General features: G+C 39.1%; 2 protein-coding genes and 1 long non-coding RNA gene across 3 annotated transcripts; all 3 read left to right on the top strand.

Moving 5' to 3' along the window:
- The first annotated feature begins 3,846 nt into the window (after positions 1-3,846).
- LOC110045516 (uncharacterized) lies at positions 3,847-6,153 on the top strand. The gene is made up of 3 exons (XM_020751118.2): positions 3,847-3,939; positions 5,075-5,526; positions 5,948-6,153. The coding sequence occupies exons 1-3, from the start codon at positions 3,887-3,889 to the stop codon at positions 6,151-6,153; spliced, it is 711 nt and encodes a 236-aa protein (XP_020606777.2). The 5' UTR covers positions 3,847-3,886.
- A 309-nt stretch (positions 6,154-6,462) lies between these two features.
- LOC149101277 (uncharacterized) lies at positions 6,463-7,847 on the top strand. The gene is made up of 3 exons (XR_016203159.1): positions 6,463-6,518; positions 7,199-7,269; positions 7,696-7,847. It is a non-coding gene; the product is annotated as an uncharacterized LOC149101277 (long non-coding RNA).
- A 604-nt stretch (positions 7,848-8,451) lies between these two features.
- LOC110045517 (putative ATP-dependent DNA helicase HFM1) lies at positions 8,452-22,712 on the top strand. Its single transcript, XM_089276378.1, has 30 exons — positions 8,452-8,639; positions 9,114-9,194; positions 9,666-9,839; positions 10,233-10,279; positions 10,596-10,749; positions 11,040-11,128; positions 11,596-11,639; positions 11,897-11,998; positions 12,314-12,339; positions 12,788-12,907; positions 13,370-13,417; positions 13,802-13,848; positions 14,362-14,495; positions 15,035-15,082; positions 16,375-16,455; positions 17,037-17,128; positions 17,230-17,336; positions 17,751-17,798; positions 17,913-17,976; positions 18,274-18,307; positions 18,617-18,698; positions 18,799-18,845; positions 19,441-19,526; positions 19,629-19,661; positions 19,838-19,888; positions 20,120-20,280; positions 20,753-20,859; positions 21,307-21,368; positions 21,564-21,624; positions 22,499-22,712. The coding sequence occupies exons 1-30, from the start codon at positions 8,496-8,498 to the stop codon at positions 22,594-22,596; spliced, it is 2,472 nt and encodes an 823-aa protein (XP_089132504.1). The 5' UTR covers positions 8,452-8,495; the 3' UTR covers positions 22,597-22,712.
- Positions 22,713-22,779: the final 67 nt, after the last annotated feature.

Raw genomic sequence — 22,779 nt, 5'->3', positions numbered from 1 at the left:
AAATTCCTTCTCCAAAGACAATGAAAAGTCTCAGCCTCAACCACAGAAGAAAGAAAGACCTTCCATCATTGATTCAGGCGACGAGAATTGAACTTTTATACCTGAGGTAGACTATTTTCGTTCTTACTTCAAAACCGCTTGTTTCTTTGTCATACCCGGATGAGTTTTCGTCACATGACATCATTTCGCATACTAAATGAGACGTAAAGGCGTTTCCGGTTCCGCTTTTTTTTTTTAACAAGCCGGCTACTAGAACAATACACCAAAAATCTAAAAATTAAGGCGATAAAATTGTGCGATTTCAAAGTGGATCTAATAAAGTGGCAATTGAACTTCGTGTCGTGCAATTTTGGTCTGAAATCATACTTGTGATTTCAAATCGAACTCGCGCTGCGCGCTCGTTCGATTTTGAAATCACGCGTATGATTTCAGACCAAATTGCACTCCACTCAGTTCAATTACCATTATTTATTGTACCATTGACATCGCCAGTAAATTGTAAAGTATATCGCTCTTTAAATCTGGGATATTGCTGCAACAGCCGATAGCACTTCTGGAAGGCGTTTCTGCCCACTTTTCGAATGTGTATTGCACCATCTTGACGAAAATGAGAGGACGTGAGATATCCAACTTTCCTGGGTAGACGTCACAATAGCCGGTGGACCCATTCTCCTTAAATGCGGTCGCGAAACAAAATAGTGGTGTTTTGGAGCTATTTTTGAGATTTCGTCGGGGTACAGAAAATCGAGGATTTAACCGAATCCAAAAATGTTTTCGCAGAAGTATTTCAAATAACAAGTAGATTCGTTTTAACGAAAAAAAATTGGCGGTTTGATGCACTTTATTTCCATTGCCTTAGTCTATTTATTTCTTTTATTAATTATCAGAAGAAACTCCAGCTTGTGTTTTTTAACAGTATTTTTAGCCAGAGAACATTTTCAAATTTTATCATAATTCATCCTGGCTGCAATTCCTCCAAATTTTCATAATGAGAACTGATTGTGACTCCAAGTTATCAACTCAAATCAGTAGATAAAATAGAGCAATGGAACAACATTATGCAAAAGAATGCTGTTCAAGTTGTGCCCTTTTCCACTCCCACGACGATAGAGCAAAGGCTCTTTTGAGAAAAAAAATTCTAAATTATATCTCCATTAGTTTTTTTTTTGCAATCGCACTATATTTTAACACTTTTAGCCGGCGGCGCCTCTTTCATCATTTCACCCATTGAAGACTACCGTTTATGCAGCCGAACGCTTGTGCTTGTATGATAGCGGAGCTCCGTCGGCCCGAAGGGCCGCCAAGCGGTGCCCCATACCCATAGAGGAAAGAAAAGGAAACCCATGAAGGATTTTGCTCATGGTTGTCATGGCTAGCGGTATTGCTCGTGGGCGCCTATGCACGACGGCGGCGACGACGGAGTCGCGTAACTACGATATAAGCTTATTACTCATGCGCAGTATGGCGCATGAGTCAAGGATTGGACTGCGTTTCTCCGTTTTGGTGTCACATTTGTGCGTGCAAATTTATGCATGCATACATTTACCACGGTCTTTGGAGCTCCGTCCGCTATATTGGATTCTTCAAGAAGGTGTCGGTCTTTCGCAAACGTTGTGCTTTTTCACCAATTTGATGCGGTGTGAAAGTACCTATCAGTACTTAAGTTCGTTGTTAAGATTCTGAACTGGCATGTGAGCATGCATGAACAGCAAGAAAGTGTTTCTGGAGAGGTAAGCCATTGTTTATGTCGATCACCATCTGACAATATGACAAGTCTCAAATTTATTAGGGTCTTGGAGATTCAAGGACATATTACGAAGAATGATTTACTAAGAACGTGCTTTGTATACTTATTCTTTTGGTCTAAAAATACTTCCTGTTCGTGTAAATGGACGTGTTCAACAAAACGGGCAGGTAATAGGCCACGTTCGATATATCAATATTCTAGCATGTGTCCGAGGATTTCAGGACAAAATTTTCAAGTTTCTTGTATCCCTCAAATCCCAAAAGAAACTCGGTTACAAAGAAATTATTTTAAAAGAAAAATAAATGCTATAAATTGACGTTTCGGCTTTATCTTGTCGCCATTATCAAATGCAGACTAAAGTCGTTCAGTTCAGTTATAGTTATATACTAGCTTAGGTGTGTTAAGAGGGAATCCACCAAAAGTTCGAGTAACAAGTGGACTAATACTTTGTGCCGAGATTATTGGAAACTTCTGTGTGACTCTTTTAAATATCTTCTCAAAAGAAATCATTTCTAACAACACCAAATGTAGAAAATAAATTTTGAAGTAATATATGAAACACTTGAAAGTACTGGTGAAATGAAACTGATGATGAAATTTTACCCGCGTTTTACCTGACAATTCCCCTGAACTTTGAAATTTACTTGTTCGAGTTCCCATGAGAAAGTGTTTTTGGTGTTATTTCAGACAACTGTTTATATCTTTAGCTTTTAGAAAATGCAAAAAGGACTGTAATATACTTAAAGTTATTCTGGTACAAGGTTTGTGTCCATTAAAAACTGAAATTGCTCGAGTCAAGAAGAATGTGACGAACAATGTCAGGTATTAAAACACTTGTGTGTTTAAGTTTTTTTTCCTTTTTCTTTTTCTGCCTCTTGGTTAGTCTAGTACACCTTGTATTTTGTACGAATTATTGAAACATTACATTTTTAGCAACATGTGTAAGGATATATATCTAACCGATTTTCCAAAAACATGCCCGCTATTTTGGTGCAAAGTCTTTAACACGGTTTTCATAAATTCAGACATATATACTATTGGTTGGAAGATTTTAAAACTTTTCTGTGCGTCCTTTGTGAGCGTTCTTATGGTTTTCGTGCGTTAAGAATTGCGGATATTGGTAAATGTACCAGTTGCCATTTTGAAGCTCTCGAGGTTATGTACATTTAGGTAAAAAGAAAAAAACGGGATAAAGATTATTGGGGAGGGAAATTATTGGAATGTGGGATAGTTAGAAAGTAATACGGGACAATTATTCCAAAATTTAACGGGGTGAGGGATACTCAGACCCCCCTGATGAGGCCTCCATCTTTTCTCCTATGGAGTTCTATACCCGCAATGTTTCCAATGATATAAAGTATGAATGGAAACTGAAAACGTAGCTGCGCAATTCCAGTGAATCAATCTCGTACAAATATGATCGGTGATTTCTTTTACCAGGTATCGCAGGTTGTGGAAATTTAAAAACAAACTATTTTTACATCGGATACCACCCCTCCTACCCCTCCCCTCTCTTACAAACGTTGATTTCGTGCGGCGTTAAAACCCCATGAAAAAGCAACTTGATCTACGTTATACTCTTCTGTTGGTAGTTTTTACGAGCGTACTGAAAAAAAGTATTTTTCAAAAGGCGCAACATTGTCTCGGCTTTACTTGGCTGAAAAAGCAAGAGGGGCAATTGACCCCCACCCCACTCCCTAAGAGTCTACAATTTGTAACGACGGCTGCCACCCCGCGTACGGCAGTTTTCGCGCCAAAACTAAAAGGCGTGTAAACTTGAAAACAAGCTTCATTTTTAACTGAATCGTCGTCTTAATTCCGCTTCGTTTTAACCTTAATCGCTTTTTTAGACAGCCGTAAAGAGGTCGAAATCATGGTTTAGCGAGTTAGAACACTGAAGAAAAGAAATTGTTCGTGATTTAGAGAGGTAAGATGTCGTACAGAGGTTGCATTCGCCGCCACTAATTTAGTGGATTTTAACACTCGAAAGCCAGCTAAATGTTATCAATTTTACCAGTTTCACTTTCTGCATTTGCTAGTTCACCGGCCGCTTTCTTTGAATTAAGCTTTAATGTTCTCTCCTTTCCTTTCAGAGGGTACGTTAACAGAGGAACAAAGTTAACAAAGCACTGACGACTCATGAACTTGGGACTTCACAGCTCACAATTCAGACATGTTAAGCAAGGTTTTGTGTGAGTTTAAACGAACTTATTGTAACAATATATGCTCGTAGACTGTGTTATTGTTTTTAAAGCACTTGGTCATAGTTTTAATAATGGCTCACATTTTTTTTTTTTCAAAATTCAGTGATGGTTTTTAATGCGCACGTATTGGTTCAACAATTTGTCCTCGACTTGTGCAGAATTAAAACTGACCGAACTGAACGCGCAAGAAAATCAAACACAGACTCTCGGGATAAATATTTCTCCCTTAGTCACTGTTTAGTAGAGATAAATGTGTCAATGTAGCATTAAATAAGTGTCCAACTTCAAAGTCGCCGTCCGAATGATCTTCTTGTAAACCATGCATAGCGAGAGATCAGAAGCGATTTTTTCGATCAATACTCTTGATCAGTTTAGTGTCTTTTGCCAATCAAATTATACTTTACAGATGAATATGTTAAGACGCTAAACAGTCTAGACCAAATAGAAGAAAAAGAAACTTTGCATTCTTGCAGGGTCGTGTTCCCTACGCAAACCAAAATGTTTCAGTTGAACATTTGAGATTTTACGTTGTTGTTTTGCAAAGGACGGCTATAAGAAGTACCATGACATCAAAAGCACGTGCAGGCGTAATGAGGGTCAGTTTTGTTCAGTTTTAACTTCCTTGAATACATGGCTTGCCCTGAAACTTTTTTCAAGCATGAATGATTCCTTGATATATATGTCATGGCAAGTCTAGGGTTCAAAAAATCAATAACGCGTTGAACAGTTTCGCCAAAATTTTTAGTCGTAATGACTGGCTAGCTAGTAAGACTTCATATCAAAGTTCCCCATGCAGGCTATAACATGGATGGAGGTTATAAAATCTCTGAAAGCATTTACGTTATCAAAATATTTTTCAAGAAAACTTGGAGTCGTCAAAGATCTACTTTGACCACTGGCTGACCAGAGTTACAACTTTGCAGGTCGTATTTATTAGGGGTACTGTACTGATTTGACCCATTGTGACTGATAAGCCGTTTCTTGGAACAAAATAGTCGTCGGAATCAGAGTAAAAAATGTGAAAACATAACACGAATTTAAAGTACTGGAAGACCTCAAAAACTGTTTAGTGTAATAACCCGTAGTGAAGTTGTTTTGAGAGTACATTTTTAATATCTTGCAGGCCTCCATTTAAAGCTTCAACTCGAGCTGTTCAAATGCCACCTCCTTCACCGCCAAAGTTGGACGACATTCTCTCACAAATGTCCCAAAGAGATCTGTCTTCCACCCAGCTTTTTCGCTCAAACTCCGAATACTTCAATGACGCGAGGACAAATCATGCACCATCTAAAGTTACAGATATGTCCCCGTTTGGCAAAAGAGGAGCTACATTCCAGAGCAGCTACGGAAGCCAATTGAGTAGGGCCCCCGGAGACTGGCTGACAAGTGGCTCGCAACTAACTCATTCAAGATATTTACAGGCATCACAGGTAGTTAATGAGGAAGACGAGGCTGATTATGGAGACGAAGAGTTTATACAAGATTCCCCAGAGCTGTTTACCCAACGCGATGACTTTAACTTGCAAGGGGCTCCGTTTACGACATATGACCTGGAGCGTATGGGCAGCTCAGGAGGTAAAACTCCTTATTTATCAGTCTTCTCACATCAGTTATTGAAAAGATTGGAAACTGAAGTGAGTGACTTCAGCGGCTTCACAGCTTCAAAAAGACTCCGTTGAAGTTTGCTACGTACCTTACATCAGGAGCTAGTATCGGAATCATCATCTATCCTATCTGTGCCTAAGTGGCACATAGGGCTTCGGTATCGGAATGATCCTTCAGTAATACATTTAAATTAATTGGTCTTTCACAGTCACTATTCATCTTGTATAAGAATTTATCCTATACGATTGTATTATTTAATCTAAATACGCACGCTAAACGTTTCGCAATTCGTAGACAACAGGATAGACCTAGTGTCACAGCACTCCAGGCATAGCGACATGCACAACGCATCATCTAGACAAAGCTAATATTACTTTTGGATCGTTTGTAGGTTTGACGTTGAATGACTATAGCCCAGAAGATGAAGAGAATCCCAGCTCTTACCAGGCAGCAGCTCCGCAGTACAACTTTGACACTCCAGGTCGACTTGTAATACCAGGTGAGGAAATACCAAACTTTGTACTGAGATTTATCAAAATAAGGAGGTTAAAGATTGCCATGATAGCGGCTGGTGGTTACTGTACAAACTACAGATAAAAGGACATCCGGGGAAAATAGAAACCGCCCGTGAATCAACCGTAGGTTACAACTGCACCTCATCCTGTATATGTAGACTTTGGCAGTCGTACAAATTGAAGTCATCTTTAATTATGCAGGGTGATCCTTTCAGTCACCTAGGCCCGCATCAATAGGGGCCCTGCACTATGTAGAGCCTATAGATTTAACTATATAGCAATAGTAAAATATTGTAACAGTGCAAAAATCCAAACAAATATGTACAAAAAGTGTTTCTAAATCAATATTAAACATTTTATTTCTTTTCTTGTTTCGTTTTGCAGCTTTTGCTGATCAACCTGGTACTTCAAATGCATCGATAGGACTTCGATCAATCAACGAGATACGTATCCTTCGATACTTTTAAAAGGCAGTAATTAGTCTTTTGAAGTTGATCGTTGAGGTATCACTTCAAACTAGCTTTTTGTTGAAACTACGTAAATGAATTTTCAAGATATATACTACAATACTTTTAAAAACGTTTATATACGCTATCACCCTTGGCTCCTACGTTACTATCTTTCGCCGGAAACGCAAATATCGAATGCGGACGTTTGTTCATGAGATCCACATGAACGACGCTGGTGCAAAAACTTTGAAATAACAGAGCCCAGTTTCTCAAAGCAGGTTTCTAGGTAAAAGTAAGCTATGAATAAACATAACGCATTTCGTTTGTCCAACATTTAACTTTACACAGGCGGAGAAGATCTGGCATTTGTATAAAGGAGAATTTTAAAAGCCAAGCTCTCTAGGGTTAGAGTTAACGGCTTTCGAACTGGGCTTTCTGCAGGACTTTCGATATCATTAAGAAAGAAGGCAAAGTTGTCTATCTTTAACTACACTGGGTAAATTATTGTCGAGTATTTGAAAAATGTGCCTCTTGTAGTTCAAATAAGCGTTTTATATAAAAAAAAAAGTTTTCTAGGCACGTGCAGCCATCTTCTAACAAAACCTATATTAGTAAATTTTACTTGTTCACGATTCACAGCTAAATTAATTCCCAGTTTTCTGCCTTAACAAGACATAGCTAACCCATTTCGTTCGGTTTTCAGCAATTTTCCGTATTTCAATATTGTACAATCAAAAGTGTTTGACGAGGTAGGTGTGTGGACCAGAACTGATCCAGGAAGTTTCTTAGTTTGCTTGTTGTGTGGTCAATGTTAACGAAAAGTGCCCTCCAGCCCTCCGGGGCAAATAGATTTTCCTACCGTGGGGCAAGTAACTTTCCCTTGTCACTTGCCCAACGGACAAGTGCTTACGGTAAGTACTTTGCCAGTCAATTAATAAAACGGGAAGCCAAAACGAGCATGCCATTGCCCAGGGCTAGCAAAATTTGAGAGCTACTTGTCCGAAGGGAAAGCTGGAAATCAAACATTTTTCCAGCTTGGGATCGATTGGCATGGCAAATCAAGCCAAAAGACTGTAATCCGCAGTATTTGGTAGTAGTTTACGTGCTCATTGGTAGAAAAGACGTCCAAGCCATATCATTTCATGTTGTTGTAAGTAAAATCCTCCTGTTAACAGGTGATGTATACGGACAGACCTCTCGTTGTATGCGCCCCGACTGGGTCTGGCAAAACCGTTATTTTTGAACTTGCCATCATTCGGCTACTCATGAACAGTGGACAGGGAACATCGAAGGCCAAAGTAGTGTACAGTAAGTGTTTTGTACGCAACACACTTTCTAACCGAACAAGCTGATGAGCATTAAGTCATTAGATACATAGACACTTCAAAATAACTGGACAAGACCACTAATTGCCCTTTATGGTGGCTTGTTTGGCGGAAGTTCTTGTGGATGGTGGTTGTGGCTGCAGATTTCTCCGCTTAAGCTTCTAAATATTGTGCAGATATTTTTGTATTTTTCTTGAAATGTAAACGTTGTTGACTGCTTTTAGCTTTAAATGACAGTTTTGTTTCGTGGTTCAGTCGCGAATGTAAACCGCGATGTGCTGAAGTCAGATCTAGACAGCCATTGGTTTAAAACGGTAAAAAACAAACTATAATTTGGGGCAGGATAGAAATGCTAAAATTGTATCAAACTGGAGTCTTTCTCCCGTCCAATTTGTCCCTTTAGCCCCCTATGACTACCTTCGCATGCAGCAGCTCTCGGGAATGAAGAGGAACCGCGTTAATCCGACTATCCTCGGGTCACTAGCTGCAACGTTCACTTAAGGGAAGAAATTTTCTCACTGAGATTTTTTTCGGGTTCAAAAGAATTTAAGTGATCATAATAACTCAGTAGTTGTAAGGTGGAATTCCTCTGTAGTTTTATGTAGGAAGACTTACTTAGCGTGCCAATCTTTTTAATCCAAGTGGCCCCAATGAAAGCGCTCTGCAGCGAGCGATTCACAGACTGGTCAACCAAGTTTGAACCATTTGGCTTGCGATGCAAAGAAGTGACAGGCGACAGCGAACTAGACGACTACTATGAACTACAGAACGTCCACATTATCATGACGACTCCTGTAAGTTTGATGTTTAACAATGATATAATTCACGGTGCTCGATTAGTGCTGCAATTATAAGGTGGCTGGTATGCAGCAATTGTGCGTTACTGTTAGGAACGTTACTGTCAACCCTAAACACTATTTTAGTCGCTAAATAATGGCGTTAAAGGAATTTAAGATCATTGGCAAACAGTTACTGATTACCAGACTCTTTTTTTGACATAACAGTTTACCATAGCAAAAGTATAGTCAGCTGCTAAGCCTAAGTGCTTGAAGGGCGTGTTCAAGTACCCGATTTTGTATTACTGAATATTTAATGATAAAACGCGTCCTTTTGTGAAATTTTCAAACAATTCTCTGGAAGAGGGGTCGGAGCCACCTTAAATATTTGAAAAATGTGGTTATGCATTAAAAGCAAATATGGGCCGAACATGGCACTTGTTTCCTCGACTGCGTTAACAGTGAAAGTTATATTTTTCTTCATACCAACAGGAAAAATGGGACAGCATGACTAGAAAGTGGAGGGACAACCGTTCTTTGGTTCAATCGGTGAAGCTGTTCCTCATTGACGAGGTCCGTTGACTTGAGCTTTAGAGTTAAGCGTTTAGAGCAATATTTATTATGTAAGACAGTGTGGCCGCTAGGCCATGTAGGCCAAGGTCGTTTGGCGTTTCTCTCCACTTAAAGGGGGGTCCGATGTGTGACAGTATGGCTTGAGCGCGGAAATCTTGTAGATCAAGCAATTTTTGAAGAAAAGGAACCGCTGCGTCAGTTGCGTAGCGTCTGTTTGGGTTAGCTAAATACTACTCAGCTACATATGCACATAGGCCGGTTCCCCTTAATTTTACTAAACGATAAGTAACACATTTGTTTTGCTTAAGCATATTTTGCCCATGTACTTATATAGCTTGCATTTCGCTCGCTTAAAACATGTGGATGGATTTATATCCAATATTAAAAATGACAGTATTAAGACAAAAGAGGGCTCAAAAAAAAAAAAAAAAAAAAAAAAAAAAAACTTATAGTAACCTTTTCGTTTGGTAGGTTCATCTCCTAAACGATGATGCGAGAGGCGCTACTGTTGAAGCGGTTATCAGTCGCATGAAGACCGTTCAGTCCACCATGACTCGAAATAGCACATCAGGAAACAAGAACAGTCTGGAAAGAGCGAGCATGCGGTTAATAGCCATCTCAGCCACCATACCAAATGTTGAAGATGTAAGTTAAGAAACACTAAAACATACATGCACCTACAAACTCGGTCTCTGTCTCCAATTCTTCCATGCATTCCTTTAGTTGGAAAGCAGTGCAAAGAACTGCTAAGGGAAAAAAATTCTGTTCCTTTCTCGGCTTGCCGCTCTTTGTACTGCTCTCCAACTAACCAAACGACTAGAACAAGCTAATCACAGTGTCTGAGAAGTTAGTGTTAACTCTTGTTTGAATTGATGCTTTGAAAAAGTTTCAGTTTTGAGAGCCAACCATATTAAACCCTAACACTACGTGAATGCTCATCATGATACTAAGTTAGATTGTCAGGGTAATTTATTTAACCCTAATTCTTTGGCATTTAACATAAAATAACAGTGTTTCCCTTTTCTTTGTCACAAAAAGATCGCGGCTTGGCTCGGAGGAATTGACTCACCCGCATCACACTACAGGTAATTAAGACTTATTTTGGAACACAGGCCCAGGGAAATAAAAGGTTTTATTCACACGAGAACCCGGTCGCCTCTGCTCTTAGAGAGATTAGTGAGATTGAGTGCAGACGTCCGTGGAGCGTACTATCGACTTGGCTAAGTATGTTAAAGGAAGGTTTTCCACTCAATTTCCGGTTACCGTACGTTCTTGCTTCATAAACGTTTCGTTAAACTCCTTAACCTCACGGACGTCAGCAGTGAAACACGTATAAATTTCCCGGCTAGGCTACAGTTACAAAACTTTCTTTTGATTTTATCGTGTTTCGTTTCTTTACAGTATGGACGATTCACACAGACCAGTCAAGCTAAGAAAGGTTGTCCTTGGCTTTCCTAAAGGAAATAACTACTCTGACTTCCGATTTGACTTGTCTTTGAATTATAAACTAAGTGGAATCATTCAGACTTACTCCGATCGAAAGCCCACCCTTGTGGTAAGAAAAATATGATATTTACGAATATTAACCTTAATCATGACCTAACATCCTCCAAGTTCGGGTACAATCAAGAATCCGGTCCTAACGTCATCTCGTATAACAGTGTTAGTTTGATCAAATTGCTTCATATTTGATGGCCACTCAAATAAGTCTATACGAAGCTCATAACAGCCAGCTATGGGGGCGTTTGTATGCAGTTGGTACTTCTGCCTTGTGTGTTACGAGATATGCATGGTGTTCTCTTTAAAGCTCTGTTCATTTGAAAGCTTTGCTTCCTTTCCATCCAGTTTTGTTCAACTCGAAAGAGCACTCAGCAAGCAGCACAGATGCTTGTGAAAGACGCACGATTTATCATGAACTCACAGCACAGGCAAAGGTATTAACAAACTTGCATGAGTTACTGTAGTATACTCAGTTATTGAGTGTGATGTATTTCCTCTACTTCTCCTTGGTCTACAAAATTGAATTTTTTGACGATATTTCAGTTTTCGTGTTGAAATCAAAATTTTGTTCCACGACCGATACTGGTCTTTTTCTCACAAAATGAATGATTAAAGCCTTGTATATTACCAGTGGGGGATCTAGGAAAGGGACCCGGGAGCCCCGGCCCCCCCCCCCCCCACCCCCCTTATTTTATGTAAAAAGATAAGAAATCACAGAAGGAAGAAAAGCCGGCAGGGCAAGCAAAACACTCCCCCCCACCCCCCGCCTTTAGCTCAAGGTCTGGATCTGCCTCTGATTACTGTTTCCTTGTCCTGTTGCTACAGCAACAGCAACCAACATATAGTTCTTGGTATGGGTTTTGTACAGTAACGCTTGTATGATCTCTTTCATTTTATTAAGGCTTCAAAGGATTGCTAATTCTCTTCATGATTCCAAATTGAGAGGTGCGTGTTACGTCCAAATATCTTTGGTTATTTACAACCAAGGTGAATTTGTTTAGTATTCTGATGTCCGTTTGACGGAGGCCTTTGTTACAGATAATTGTCTTTACCTCAGATCTCAGTACCCCACTGGAGTTCTCCTGGGCTTTTTTAGACTTTTTAGCATGGTATACCAAGTCTATTTTTCGATCAGGGATGATCTACTTATCCCTTAAGTCCTTTTTACATTTCTTAAAAATTCTTGTTTCCTCCATTTTCAGAGCTCGTGATATGTGGCATAGGCTATCACCATGCAGGCCTTGATCCTGCTGACCGTAGAAATATCGAGGCAATGTTCATTAAAGGTGACCTGCCTGTAATATGTAAGTAAACCGGCAGAGTCTTACTACATGTTGCCGAATTTCCCTTTTATTTCAGGGCCGCAGCCAATAAAAAATTATGTCTGAGACAATGTCCATGGTTAAATTCTCTTCCCAGGTATTTAGCAGTGTTGTACGTTCCTCCTACAGTAAGAAAATCAACAAAAACGAAAAAACAAAAATGATTGAGGCAAGTGCCTCGGTTTGCCTCCGACTGGCTACGGCCCTGCCTTTCAACGTACATGCGCACCATACGAACCCTACAATTGGCGATCGAAGTCTCAATTAAATGCATTTCGCTTTTTCCTATGATTTCAGTTGCTACCAGCACTCTGGCTGTAGGGGTAAGTTTTTGAGATCTTTTGTTTACTGAACCTGTAAATTATAGGTATTTATAAAGTAGCGATTCTGATTTAAGCTGAACTGTGTGCAAATGTAAATGAAAACTAGATATTATGTGTTTTATTGTTATTTCTGGTCTAATCTAGGAAATATTGGGCGCCTTTATAAACACGCAAGACTTGTGTTAATTCGGATTGCTTCGGAATAGTTTTAGGGACTTCGAAACAGTGTATCAGGTCTAACCCTGTCAGAACTCATTTACACGCCGGTAGAAGTGTAAAAGACGTAAGTGTACTCAAAACATTTCTTATACTTATGTCCAATCTGAAAACCGAAAGTTGTTCATACAGCTGAGCAACATAGAAAGAAAAAAAAAAAATTTCTCACACTAAGTAAAGGTAATATTGGTCGCTAGTTTGCCCTCCGTCCTAACGAGAGATCTCTTGTTAGGTAAATCTTCCGGCTCATCTTGTTATCATCAAGTCAACTGCACACTATGTGATGGGCGTATTTCAAGAGTACTCTGAGACGCAAATACTACAGATGATTGGAAGGGCTGGAAGGCCACAAGTAAGTTGCCACCTGTTGTTTAATGAGGTAATTGTCCTTGCAATTTCATATGGACTTTGCGCTTCATCATTCGGTTGATTTTTAATTTTCTCCGCCCGGAGCGGGGGAAATCCCGCGTGAAAAGGTTGGGGATGTTTGACTGAAAATATGAATTAAGCCACAGACGGAGACCAATCTGGTTGTGACACGAGCTTTATTTGACCCCTAAAAGATACCGCTTAGAACGGACATGACAGCGCTTTTTATCATTTTGGGGCCGGGGCACCCTAAACACCCTAAGTGAGACTATAATCCGTGAATTACACTCCTAAGCGAGACAAGAGCATCCCTGACCTTTTTATATGGGAGACCCCCTCCACGAGTTTCTCTGACCCTGATTTCTAGATAAAGGTACTTCACGTTATTTGAAAACCATAACCAACTTACCAGCTCAGCTTGATATAAGTCTTGATTCCGTTTCAGTTTGATACCTCTGCCACTGCAGTCATCTTGACAACGAGTGCTAATAAGGTCGGTCTAACTTTTTTGGAACGATACAATACGATACGATAACTTTATTTATCCACGGTATTTCCATCAGTCTGTTTATGATAATCAACTACAGTAGCTACCTATCTTCGTAACTACAATCAAAGAATACGAGAAACGGATTTTGTATTTGCTCTCAGTCTCTCTTCTAATGTTTGAGATACATGATTTACGTTAACACTGAATAAATAAATCATAATTTTCCTTTTCCATTAATTTTCGAAACTGATCGAGATTGTCGTCTTTTTGGTCAATATAGACATGTAAGAAAAACTCAACGAGTGGCCCACACGGCTAGGAACAATATAAACCAAATCAAGTTACACCTCTACCATTTAATTTCATTTTAATTACATTGTGTTGCAGGAAAAATACACAGGTTTACTTGAAGGAACTCAGAAGTTAGAAAGCAGGTTTGTTACGTTACAAGAAACGCCTACTCAGTTCAACTGAGCATGCGGCAAGACCGCTTGGACAAGCCCTCATTTAGTCTGGAATTCCCTATGTTTCTTTACTGCTGGCCAGGGAAATCACATTATTATTGTGACGTCATCGTTTTCGAAAAGCTCCTTTTGCAAAATGTTTTACTTCCACACTAAAATGCAAAGCCGGCGTTTTCAAATTCCTCCGGTTTGGAGAGCGCTTTGAAGAGCTTTGTTTTCGTGACGGATTAGTGTGGACGGTGGGCCTAACGGTCGAAATAAAGCTGCGCTTTCAAATTTCTCAAGCTTAGTGTGGACGGAGCCTAAAAAGTCTATTTTGGGTATCTTTGGTTCTTAAATCATGCGGCAGCCGTTGAGTGTACGTGTTATGGACAGTAGTCGCCTGTTTATTAAGGCCTACGCCTAGTTGGAACATATAATTGTTATAGCAGAAAATGAACAAAAGTAATTTTTAGTGATATGAATGTAATATCATTTCATCAGCTTACACCATCATCTGATCGAGCACTTGAATGCCGAGATCGTCCTTAATACCATCACGGACGTGTCCATCGCCCTGGAATGGTTGAAGTCCACTTTCCTATATATAAGGATATTAAAAAATCCTACGCATTATGGTGAGTGCAAGCTTTTAAATCTCTGCTTTAAAACTGTGAACAAACCTTGGTTTGTTGTGTTTTTAATTCTTCTGAGGAGCATTTCTTTTTTTTTTTTTTTTTTTTAAAAAAGCATTTTATGACCTAAGAAAGTGAAAATTACTACAGCTTTGCACCTCTCAACTACTAAAATCAAGAGAATTTTCTCTTGCTAAAATAGATAAGCAGCAGTCAGAAAACACGACTCCAAACTACAGGTTCCATGAAGCAGTAGAAGTAGAAGCAGTGACAGTTATTCCCCAACCCTCTTAGCACTATTATCCACAGTAAACCAATTGCACCCCAAGACAGCTAAATAATGCTGGGAGGAGCAAGGTGTTTATAGTAAAGTGCTTTGCCATCAAGTTTAGGAAGTAGCTACCGCTTGTAGCTATCAACAAGCCGCTTTGTACCCCTTGACTTCTTTCGGCTTAATTTTCTGTAGAATTAATTCCTTAAAACGTTTATTTTTGACGATGTGATGCTTTATTCGTGTCTGTTATTATTCCTTCTTCTTATAGGGATACCCGAGGGACTTGAGAAAAAAAGTTTGGAACAAAAGCTACAAGGTACATTTAGTTAATACCTTTACTTTATTATATATACATTGTTACACCCACTGGTTGCAATACTTCTACAGTTACTTATACTGACTTACAAGGCTGATTCATATACTTACATTATTTATAGTACTTCGTATTCAATATGATTAAATCCGTCACTTACAATACTAAGGCTTACACTACTAGGGTTGGCGAATGGTCCTTCAAAAACTCTGGGTCTCGTAAAATTTTAGTCGAATTTCACGGGTCTCGCAATCTCGTTTTTTAGCGGTTATGTGTGTCTCGCAGTCTCGATTTTTCTACGAAGCTGTCTTGGAGTCTCGATTTTTCGCAAGGCTAAGGGTCTCTAAGTCCCAATTCGTTCCTTTAACTATTTTTATATATTACGTCTTGTCTTTACATGATATTGCGTTTCAATGAAGCAACTTACAAATTTTCTGAGAAAAAGTTAATCCTAACTTCTCCTAATTGTCTTAATTCCACAAAAAGGTACAAAACCTACCGCAACGTCCGGTTTGGCGCCAGAAAAACAGTTGTATTTCTCTAGGATATCATGATGTAGTGTGTTATAATCGAATTTCCAGTTCCAGTCAGTTCCAAGAAGCTGGCTTAAGGCTGTACAAGCTCATTCTAGCTCTCAACTAGATCTGGGGCTCGAATTTTGAGAGTCTGAACGTCTCGCGCTCGCACTCATGACACTTTGAAGTCTCGGTCTCGCAATCTAAAAAGTCGAGATGTCTCGGGCTCGTAAAGAAAAACGCTCGTCTCGCCGTCTCACAAAGTCTTGCATTTACCATTCGCCACCCCTACTACTTATATTACTCACAATGCAATACATTCACTACTTACAATAGAATACGATCACTTGCGCTGCTAACAAATGCTTACACTACTTACAGTGCAGTAGATAACTCATGTTGCTTATAATACTAGTTAACATTTCCTACACCGCAATACGAATAATAATGTCACTTGCAATATTATTCGATTAGTTATGCCACTTAAAACGTTTACACCTTTGACATAACGCATATTTGCATTATTGCATTACTACTGCACCTTTACAGTTTGGTAGTTAAGTTCAGGACTGAGGAAAATGCCTTCGAACCCTCCTATAGGTGTTCAAATTGGTACCTTCGATCATTCTTAAATTTAATTTTGGAAAATACTACATTGATCTGCTCCTATGACCCAAATAGTACACGAGTGAAATCACAAGTTCTTCTTGGTCCGCTGTCAAGATTCTTTAGTTGGAAACTGGCAATCTAAACTAACTCTGAATTTTTTTTTTGGCATAGACATTTGCTTGAAGAGCCTGAACACACTGGAAAAGGCCGGGCTTATAAAAATGGATGACGGATTTGATCTCAAGCCCACTGGTAAATGAAAATACCATAGTATACCATAACCATACCTTAGCTCTGATATGAATTACAGAATTGGAGTGTGGGTGTATGAATTTAATTATGGGAGAAGACCAAATAAGGCAATATAAACTTGGCTGTAGCTCAATGACATCAGTATCTGTGAATGCAATGTAATCTTTCTATCTGAAAACGAAACTGACTGGCTCAAACCCATGACGGCTTAAATTCTAAGGCTGTGTTCACTCTTGGTGCCCGAGCCCTGGTGCCCTGGCACCAGCACGAAATACTGCTGCGTTTAGACACTGGTGCTCCAAGTTTCCAAGTACCACTAAGTACACGAGTGCAAGACCTAGACCAAGAGCTCGAATTCTGGTATGCGTTCTTGGAAAACAAGGTGTGTTCACATTAGTGCCCAGCGAGAATCGTACTCAGGCCCCGTGCTCGGGCACCAAGTGTGAACATAGCCTAAGAAGCTACTACCCCTATTCCTTACTGGGTTCTGACAATAAATTGTAGGTCTTATGTCTTACAGAGATCCTTTTATACATCTTAATCTCCTAAACAATAATGTTTTTTTTTTACGTATATTCCAGAGGCAGGTCGTCTAATGGCCAGATACTGTATTGCTTACGACTCCATGAAACAGTTCCTTCAAATCAAAGGAACTGAGAACCTCAGTAACATGGTAAGCAACTCTGCTTTGCTAGCTTTGAAGTTTTTGAAACGAATCGAATCTTGCGTTCTCGATGCACTTGGCTTATACTTGTATTATCGTGCAATTTGCAGGTTGACTTAGTATCAAAATGCAAGGAATTTTCCGATGTTAAGCTAAGAATGAATGAAAAACGAGCACTGAATTCTCTTAACAAGGACAAAAATATGGAAACTATAAGGTAACACTAATCCTTTAAATAACCTAGTGTCTTCGAGAAGTTCTTGAGCCAACGGTTTTCAACAGCGATGTTGCTAAATGTAACGAGACCAGCGAAAACTGCTGACAAAAGGTTCACGTGGTATATCGTACCGTTTCCGATTGGTTCGGAAACGCCTCTAGCTTCTCCGAGGATTTCCCACGCAGTTTGTTTCTCGGGAAGCGAGAGCAGGATCGGGCCGAAGTATTAATTAGCTTTTCTTTTTCAATTTTGTCAGCAACGTCCTGCGCGTCCTATTTTATAGTTGGACCAGTTGAACTCGATGTGTGTCTAGTGCGATTGATAGAACCGTATGAACGCTACCGAATACTTTACAAAAGTCGTGTGCACTGCAGCATATAATCAGTATTGTTTCACGCATTTATATACGAGCAGGTTTCCAATCAATGGAAGAATCAAGACAACGGAACAAAAAGTTAATTGGTAAGAATTTCCGACTACCTTTTTCATGGTGTTTGTATTTTTTGCCTTTTAGTTTACATCGATAAAGTCGCCATTTATTATCATTTATCGTGTGCGATTTTTCCCATTCTACAGCCTCATTCAAGCCACGCTTGGCTCTCTCGCTATATCGGAATTTTCTCTGAACCAAGATGTTACGGTAAGTTCTCTATATTAACTTCTTAAGACTAACAACTACTAGTAATTTGCTACCGAATTCTCCTTACAATTTTAATATGCTGTCAAGGAGATAAGTGACGAGAATAATGATGTTTATGTTTATCAACTGAAGTGATATCGTGTCGATGTTCAGTCAAACTTTCAGAAATACTCTATTAGACGTTAAAGGATATATTGTATGTAACCGAAAGGGTTAACTTTTCTCTTTCAAAATGTTACAAAAACTGTCACAAATATTGTTTTCTATTGTGTTACTGTATTTTTTTTCTGTCGCCAGAAAATCTTCCGAGCAGGACAAAGAATTACACGCTGTAAGTAAAGAATAAAGTGTAAATACTCAGCAACAATATTGTTGACGACTAGGCTGTGAACAGGCTCTCTAGACGAGGATAGGGCGAAGAGAAAGTGGGAAGAAAGAGGCCTTTCCAGCTAGCCACGGTCAGACCCTTGCAGCCGGAGCCTGTTTACAGGCTGTTGACGACCCTCAACTGTATTTGCGGGCGATGGTGCTGAGACGTTTCGGAAGAAGTTCAATTGTCACTGACATAACTCCGATATAGGAACGACAGCTTGCTCGTTCACGTTAGGCTTGACATTACGTGAACGTTTTACCTCCTCAGGTTTGACAGAGCTTCAAATGTTGAAGAACGATTTCACGTCACTGCAAAACTCAGTCACTCTTGCAAAGTGTATGAAAGCCAGGTAATGATGTATATACTATTTCCAGTTATGATCTCATTGCCAATTGATAAGACTGTAAATTAGCTCAGTAAAATACTACTCATTCCGCATATGTCGACAGATTATGGGAGAATTCCAAGTTTGTTTCAAAGCAACTGGAAAAAGTCGGTAAGATTTAATCTCTTATAATATGACATAGAAAATTGCCGTATTGTGATTGGCTGAGAGCAGGTAAATTTATCGTTGATTTTGCACTGCATTGCAAATTTATGCGCGCGTGTTTGTAAATTTCTCAATCATATAATAAATGAGTAATCGTATGAAAGCTCAAGCGATTAGGAATTTACACTACTCGTGATATTTGAAAATTCTTTCAAATTGCACTCGCCTAAAGGCTCGTGCAATTTTGAGAGAATTTTCAGATATCACCCTCAGTGTAAATTCATTTATACGATTACCTATGTTTATTTGTAGGCACAGAGATGAATTCTACTAATGGTAACGACGTAAAAGGGCACAAAATCAAGTTGGTCGCCAAAAATACATGTCTACAATATGTAATTCTTTAACCGCCACACATATAGCGAAATCTGATTTCCAAGATGCATAAAGACCTAATCCCCCAGACCTTATATAATACATGTACTTTGGGAAGCGTTATGCGTTACCAATGCCTCCCTGAAGGTGAAGTAACTTTTTTATGTTTTGATTGGCTTATTCCGCGTGATTTCAGTTTTCGTTACTGTCTTTTGTTTTCATGTAGGACCTTCTTTATCCACAATGATGGTCAACGCTGGATTGATAACCTTTAAGAAAATCGAAGAGACAAATCCTCGAGAAATCGAAATGGTACTCAGATTGTACTACTGATAACTGAAATGTTTTTCTCCATTTCGATCTTTCATTTACAATGATATTGTGACCAAGCGTCTCGTTCCATTTACCTTTCAGATCGTGAACCGTCATCCACCTTTTGGAAGCCAGGTATACCTGTTTCCTTCTCCCATCTTACGGGAAAATCAGAATGATATTGTATTAAGTATGATTTGGATTCGCGAGTTCCTATGAGCTTCGGTAAACAGGTTTACGCATAAGTATACAGTTTTACCTTCTAGCGAGGCTAACTCATGTTATTACTGTAACTGCTCATTTTGCTTCAGATTCGTGAATCAGCTTCGAGTCTGCCCAAGTATGAGCTGTCTGTTCAACAGGTAAATTATTAAAAATCAAACATCAAATGACGCTAAAAACAATCATTAATCTCTTTCGTATCGAGCAATTCAGCTGTGCTCATACTCGTAATTTTCGATCCGTTTTGCGCTTCGCGCTCGTCCAATTTTGGAGTTTCTCACGGGATTAGACTGCTCAGTCCTATTTTCCTTACTTCAACCCTGAAGCGTTTGCTATGTCACAAAGTGTTTTGTTAATGTTTTTGTACACAGACTGGAAGACACCAGCCTAACCGAGCAGAGATAGTGATCAATCTAACCATGACGAACTACATCAAACGAAGAGACGTCATTGGCTCAGGAGGGAACAATCACTTTTGTCTTGTGTTGATTTCTGATGCTGATAACAAAGTGGTATTCAAACAGAGATTAAGGTAATGGATTTTAAAAATCTAAGTAGTCTAAAAGATCCAATCGACCTTCCGGACTATCATAAAACTGTATGAACGGATCTATACCTCTTCCCTAGTCATTAGGGGAGTACTGGTAATGGGACAAACACAGTGCAAAATGCTTTATTGAACCTTTGAGATATTCAAAGTCTGGTAGCTTGAGATCGACTCGCGAAATCCCGTGAAATATTTTTTTAAAATAAAATTTGAGGAATTTGCAGGCAGAAGGGAAATCGATTTTTAGTACAAGCAGTCGAACCTCCTGTAAACGACCGCCCTTGTGAAGAGAAAACAGTATGCACTTAGGGAAATTTCCGCTGATGCGGCGAAGTTAATAGTGGATCCGCACGTAGTGCCCGTTATCAGAGGTTCGACTGTAACCACATATATGATTTGCAGGGATATTTGTCTTCTATTAGACATTACGTTAACTTGAGGCTTCACTCTTTATTAGTGACGCTGTGTTCATGAAGGAGGGTTGCTGGAGTAAACGAGTGGATGTACAGCGGGCAGCCGTTAAGTCCTCAGAACTCAATATACACCTCATCAGTCAAGAATACGGTATCACTACACTTGATATTATCAGTCATAACAAAACAGGACTAAAGATATGATCGATCATCGCAGTTATGCACACAACTTAAGCAGTTGCGAAATTAAAGCCTGAAAAAAGTTCAGGCCTGAACGGGATCCCATTCTGGCCTGAATTTTTTTTTTTTTTTTCGAATTCATATCATTCTCTGCAGTTCAAATATATGAAATTTCGTATATTCACTTGTAAAACAGGACTAAATAAAAAAAATATGTTAAACTGAGTGTAAAGCCTTTTAGAAGCTAAATAAATGAAGCGGCGAGGCTGGAGGGGTGTTGCCTTGGTGTATGATTTATGAGATATGAGATATGATTTTTATTTTCTCCCCACATATAACTTTGGGAATTTAAAAACGTTTTACGATTTTTTAATGATGATTAGGGAGACTGAAGAGAGGTTATATTTCTCATTTTCAGTTGGTCTGGACGTGAGTAAAATCTTCTCACCTCACTACACTGGCGTTGGGCCCTATATTGTCGTGAGTAGAATAACTATCAATCTTTATATTAGAGACAATATAACGTCTCTACTAACAACTGTCTTCGGATGCATTTTTGTTGTTTTTGTTGTGGTCGTGGTCGTTATTGCTGTTTTTGTTGTTACAAATTTCAATTTCTGTTTTACGACAGTTCGATTGTCATTTAGTGGGTGTGGTTTTCTATTTGTATAACAGATGAAAAGAGAACCATCAGCAATTACTCCTAAAATCGCGAAAGGTATTGCAACCAATTCAGGTGAGTTTAAAAATATGCAACTGCTTTTTTGTTCTGCAGATATCATTGCCTGTTGAGACTCGGGTTAATGATCATGGGTAAATATCACGTTTGCACTTTTCATAACATTAGAGGGCCTCTTAAATTATATTTACAGGTAAAGGTGTTAGGCTCATCATAAAATGTAATTGGCCATTTACGAGTTGGCTTTTGCCTCTGTGTCAAAACGAGTCTTCTTGGTAAACCATTCAAATGTGTTCCGCCTAGAGGTTTATTTTTCATGTAAATCAAATTCATTTGAATTCAAATTCATATGAGACTTTGCACGAGGACTCATTTTGAAACAGATCTAGAGACACAAGGTAACTCGGAAATGGCCTATTACTATGATTTTGTTTGATTACCCTGTCGTTAGTTATCATTACATTGTTGGACACATCGTTTTATGACGTCAAGTATGTATGAAATAATTCATATTTGAACTGCGGTTGTAGATGAAAGTGAAGAATGATCATCGCAGTAAATTTCCAATTTAAGCAATTGGAAAGAATAAGTCTGAAAAAATCAAGGCTTCTTTCCAATTGCTTAAATTGGAAATTTACTGCGATGATCATTCTTCACTTTCATCTACAACAGCAGTTCAAATATGAATTATTTCATATACACTTCACGTCATTTCACTCCTCACGGGAAGATATGAATTCAATCTATTGACCTCGCTCCCAATGTATGGCTTCATAGCTCAGTTGGTAGAGCATCGCACCGGTATCGCGGAGGTCACGGGTTCGAATCCCGTTGAAGCCTTGATTTTTTCAGGCTTCTTCTTTCCAATTACTTAAATTGGAAATTTACTGCGATGATTATTCTTCACTTTCACTTCGTTTTATATCATCAGAAACGACAAGCGGCGCTTCATCCAAAGTCGGCACGCCCAGAGTTCCTTGCAGTCATCGCTGCCTAAACAAGGAAGTATATCCTTTGAAGACTGAGTAAAGCAACTATGAAAACCACTCACTGAGTTTTCCATTGATAATGGCCTCATTCATTGATTCAGTTCTGCAGTTCATTAAGATTCTAACAGTTCACCACTGTTCTCTTGAAATTGAACAGTAGCGTATGGAATAACTTTTAGCTCTAATAGATCTTTATTTATTTGTCTGTTTGTTTTTGTTTGTT

Source organism: Orbicella faveolata, unplaced genomic scaffold, assembly GCF_042242905.1.
Source record: "Orbicella faveolata isolate gen_17 unplaced genomic scaffold, um_ofav_v1 contig_4, whole genome shotgun sequence".
Classification (NCBI taxonomy): domain Eukaryota; kingdom Metazoa; phylum Cnidaria; class Anthozoa; order Scleractinia; family Merulinidae; genus Orbicella; species Orbicella faveolata.
This window is presented reverse-complemented; position numbering and strand designations above follow the sequence as displayed.

Coding starts and splice junctions, on each gene's coding strand:
- LOC110045516 (XM_020751118.2), top strand. CDS start 3,887: ATGAACTTGGGACTTCACAGCTCACAATTCAGACATGTTAAGCAAGGT. Junction 3,940..5,074: donor CATGTTAAGCAAGGTTTTGT/GTGAGTTTAAAC, acceptor AATATCTTGCAG/GCCTCCATTTAAAGCTTCAA. Junction 5,527..5,947: donor GCGTATGGGCAGCTCAGGAG/GTAAAACTCCTT, acceptor GATCGTTTGTAG/GTTTGACGTTGAATGACTAT.
- LOC110045517 (XM_089276378.1), top strand. CDS start 8,496: ATGAAAGCGCTCTGCAGCGAGCGATTCACAGACTGGTCAACCAAGTTT. Junction 13,849..14,361: donor ACTCAGAAGTTAGAAAGCAG/GTTTGTTACGTT, acceptor TCATTTCATCAG/CTTACACCATCATCTGATCG. Junction 16,456..17,036: donor ATTTGATCTCAAGCCCACTG/GTAAATGAAAAT, acceptor CGTATATTCCAG/AGGCAGGTCGTCTAATGGCC.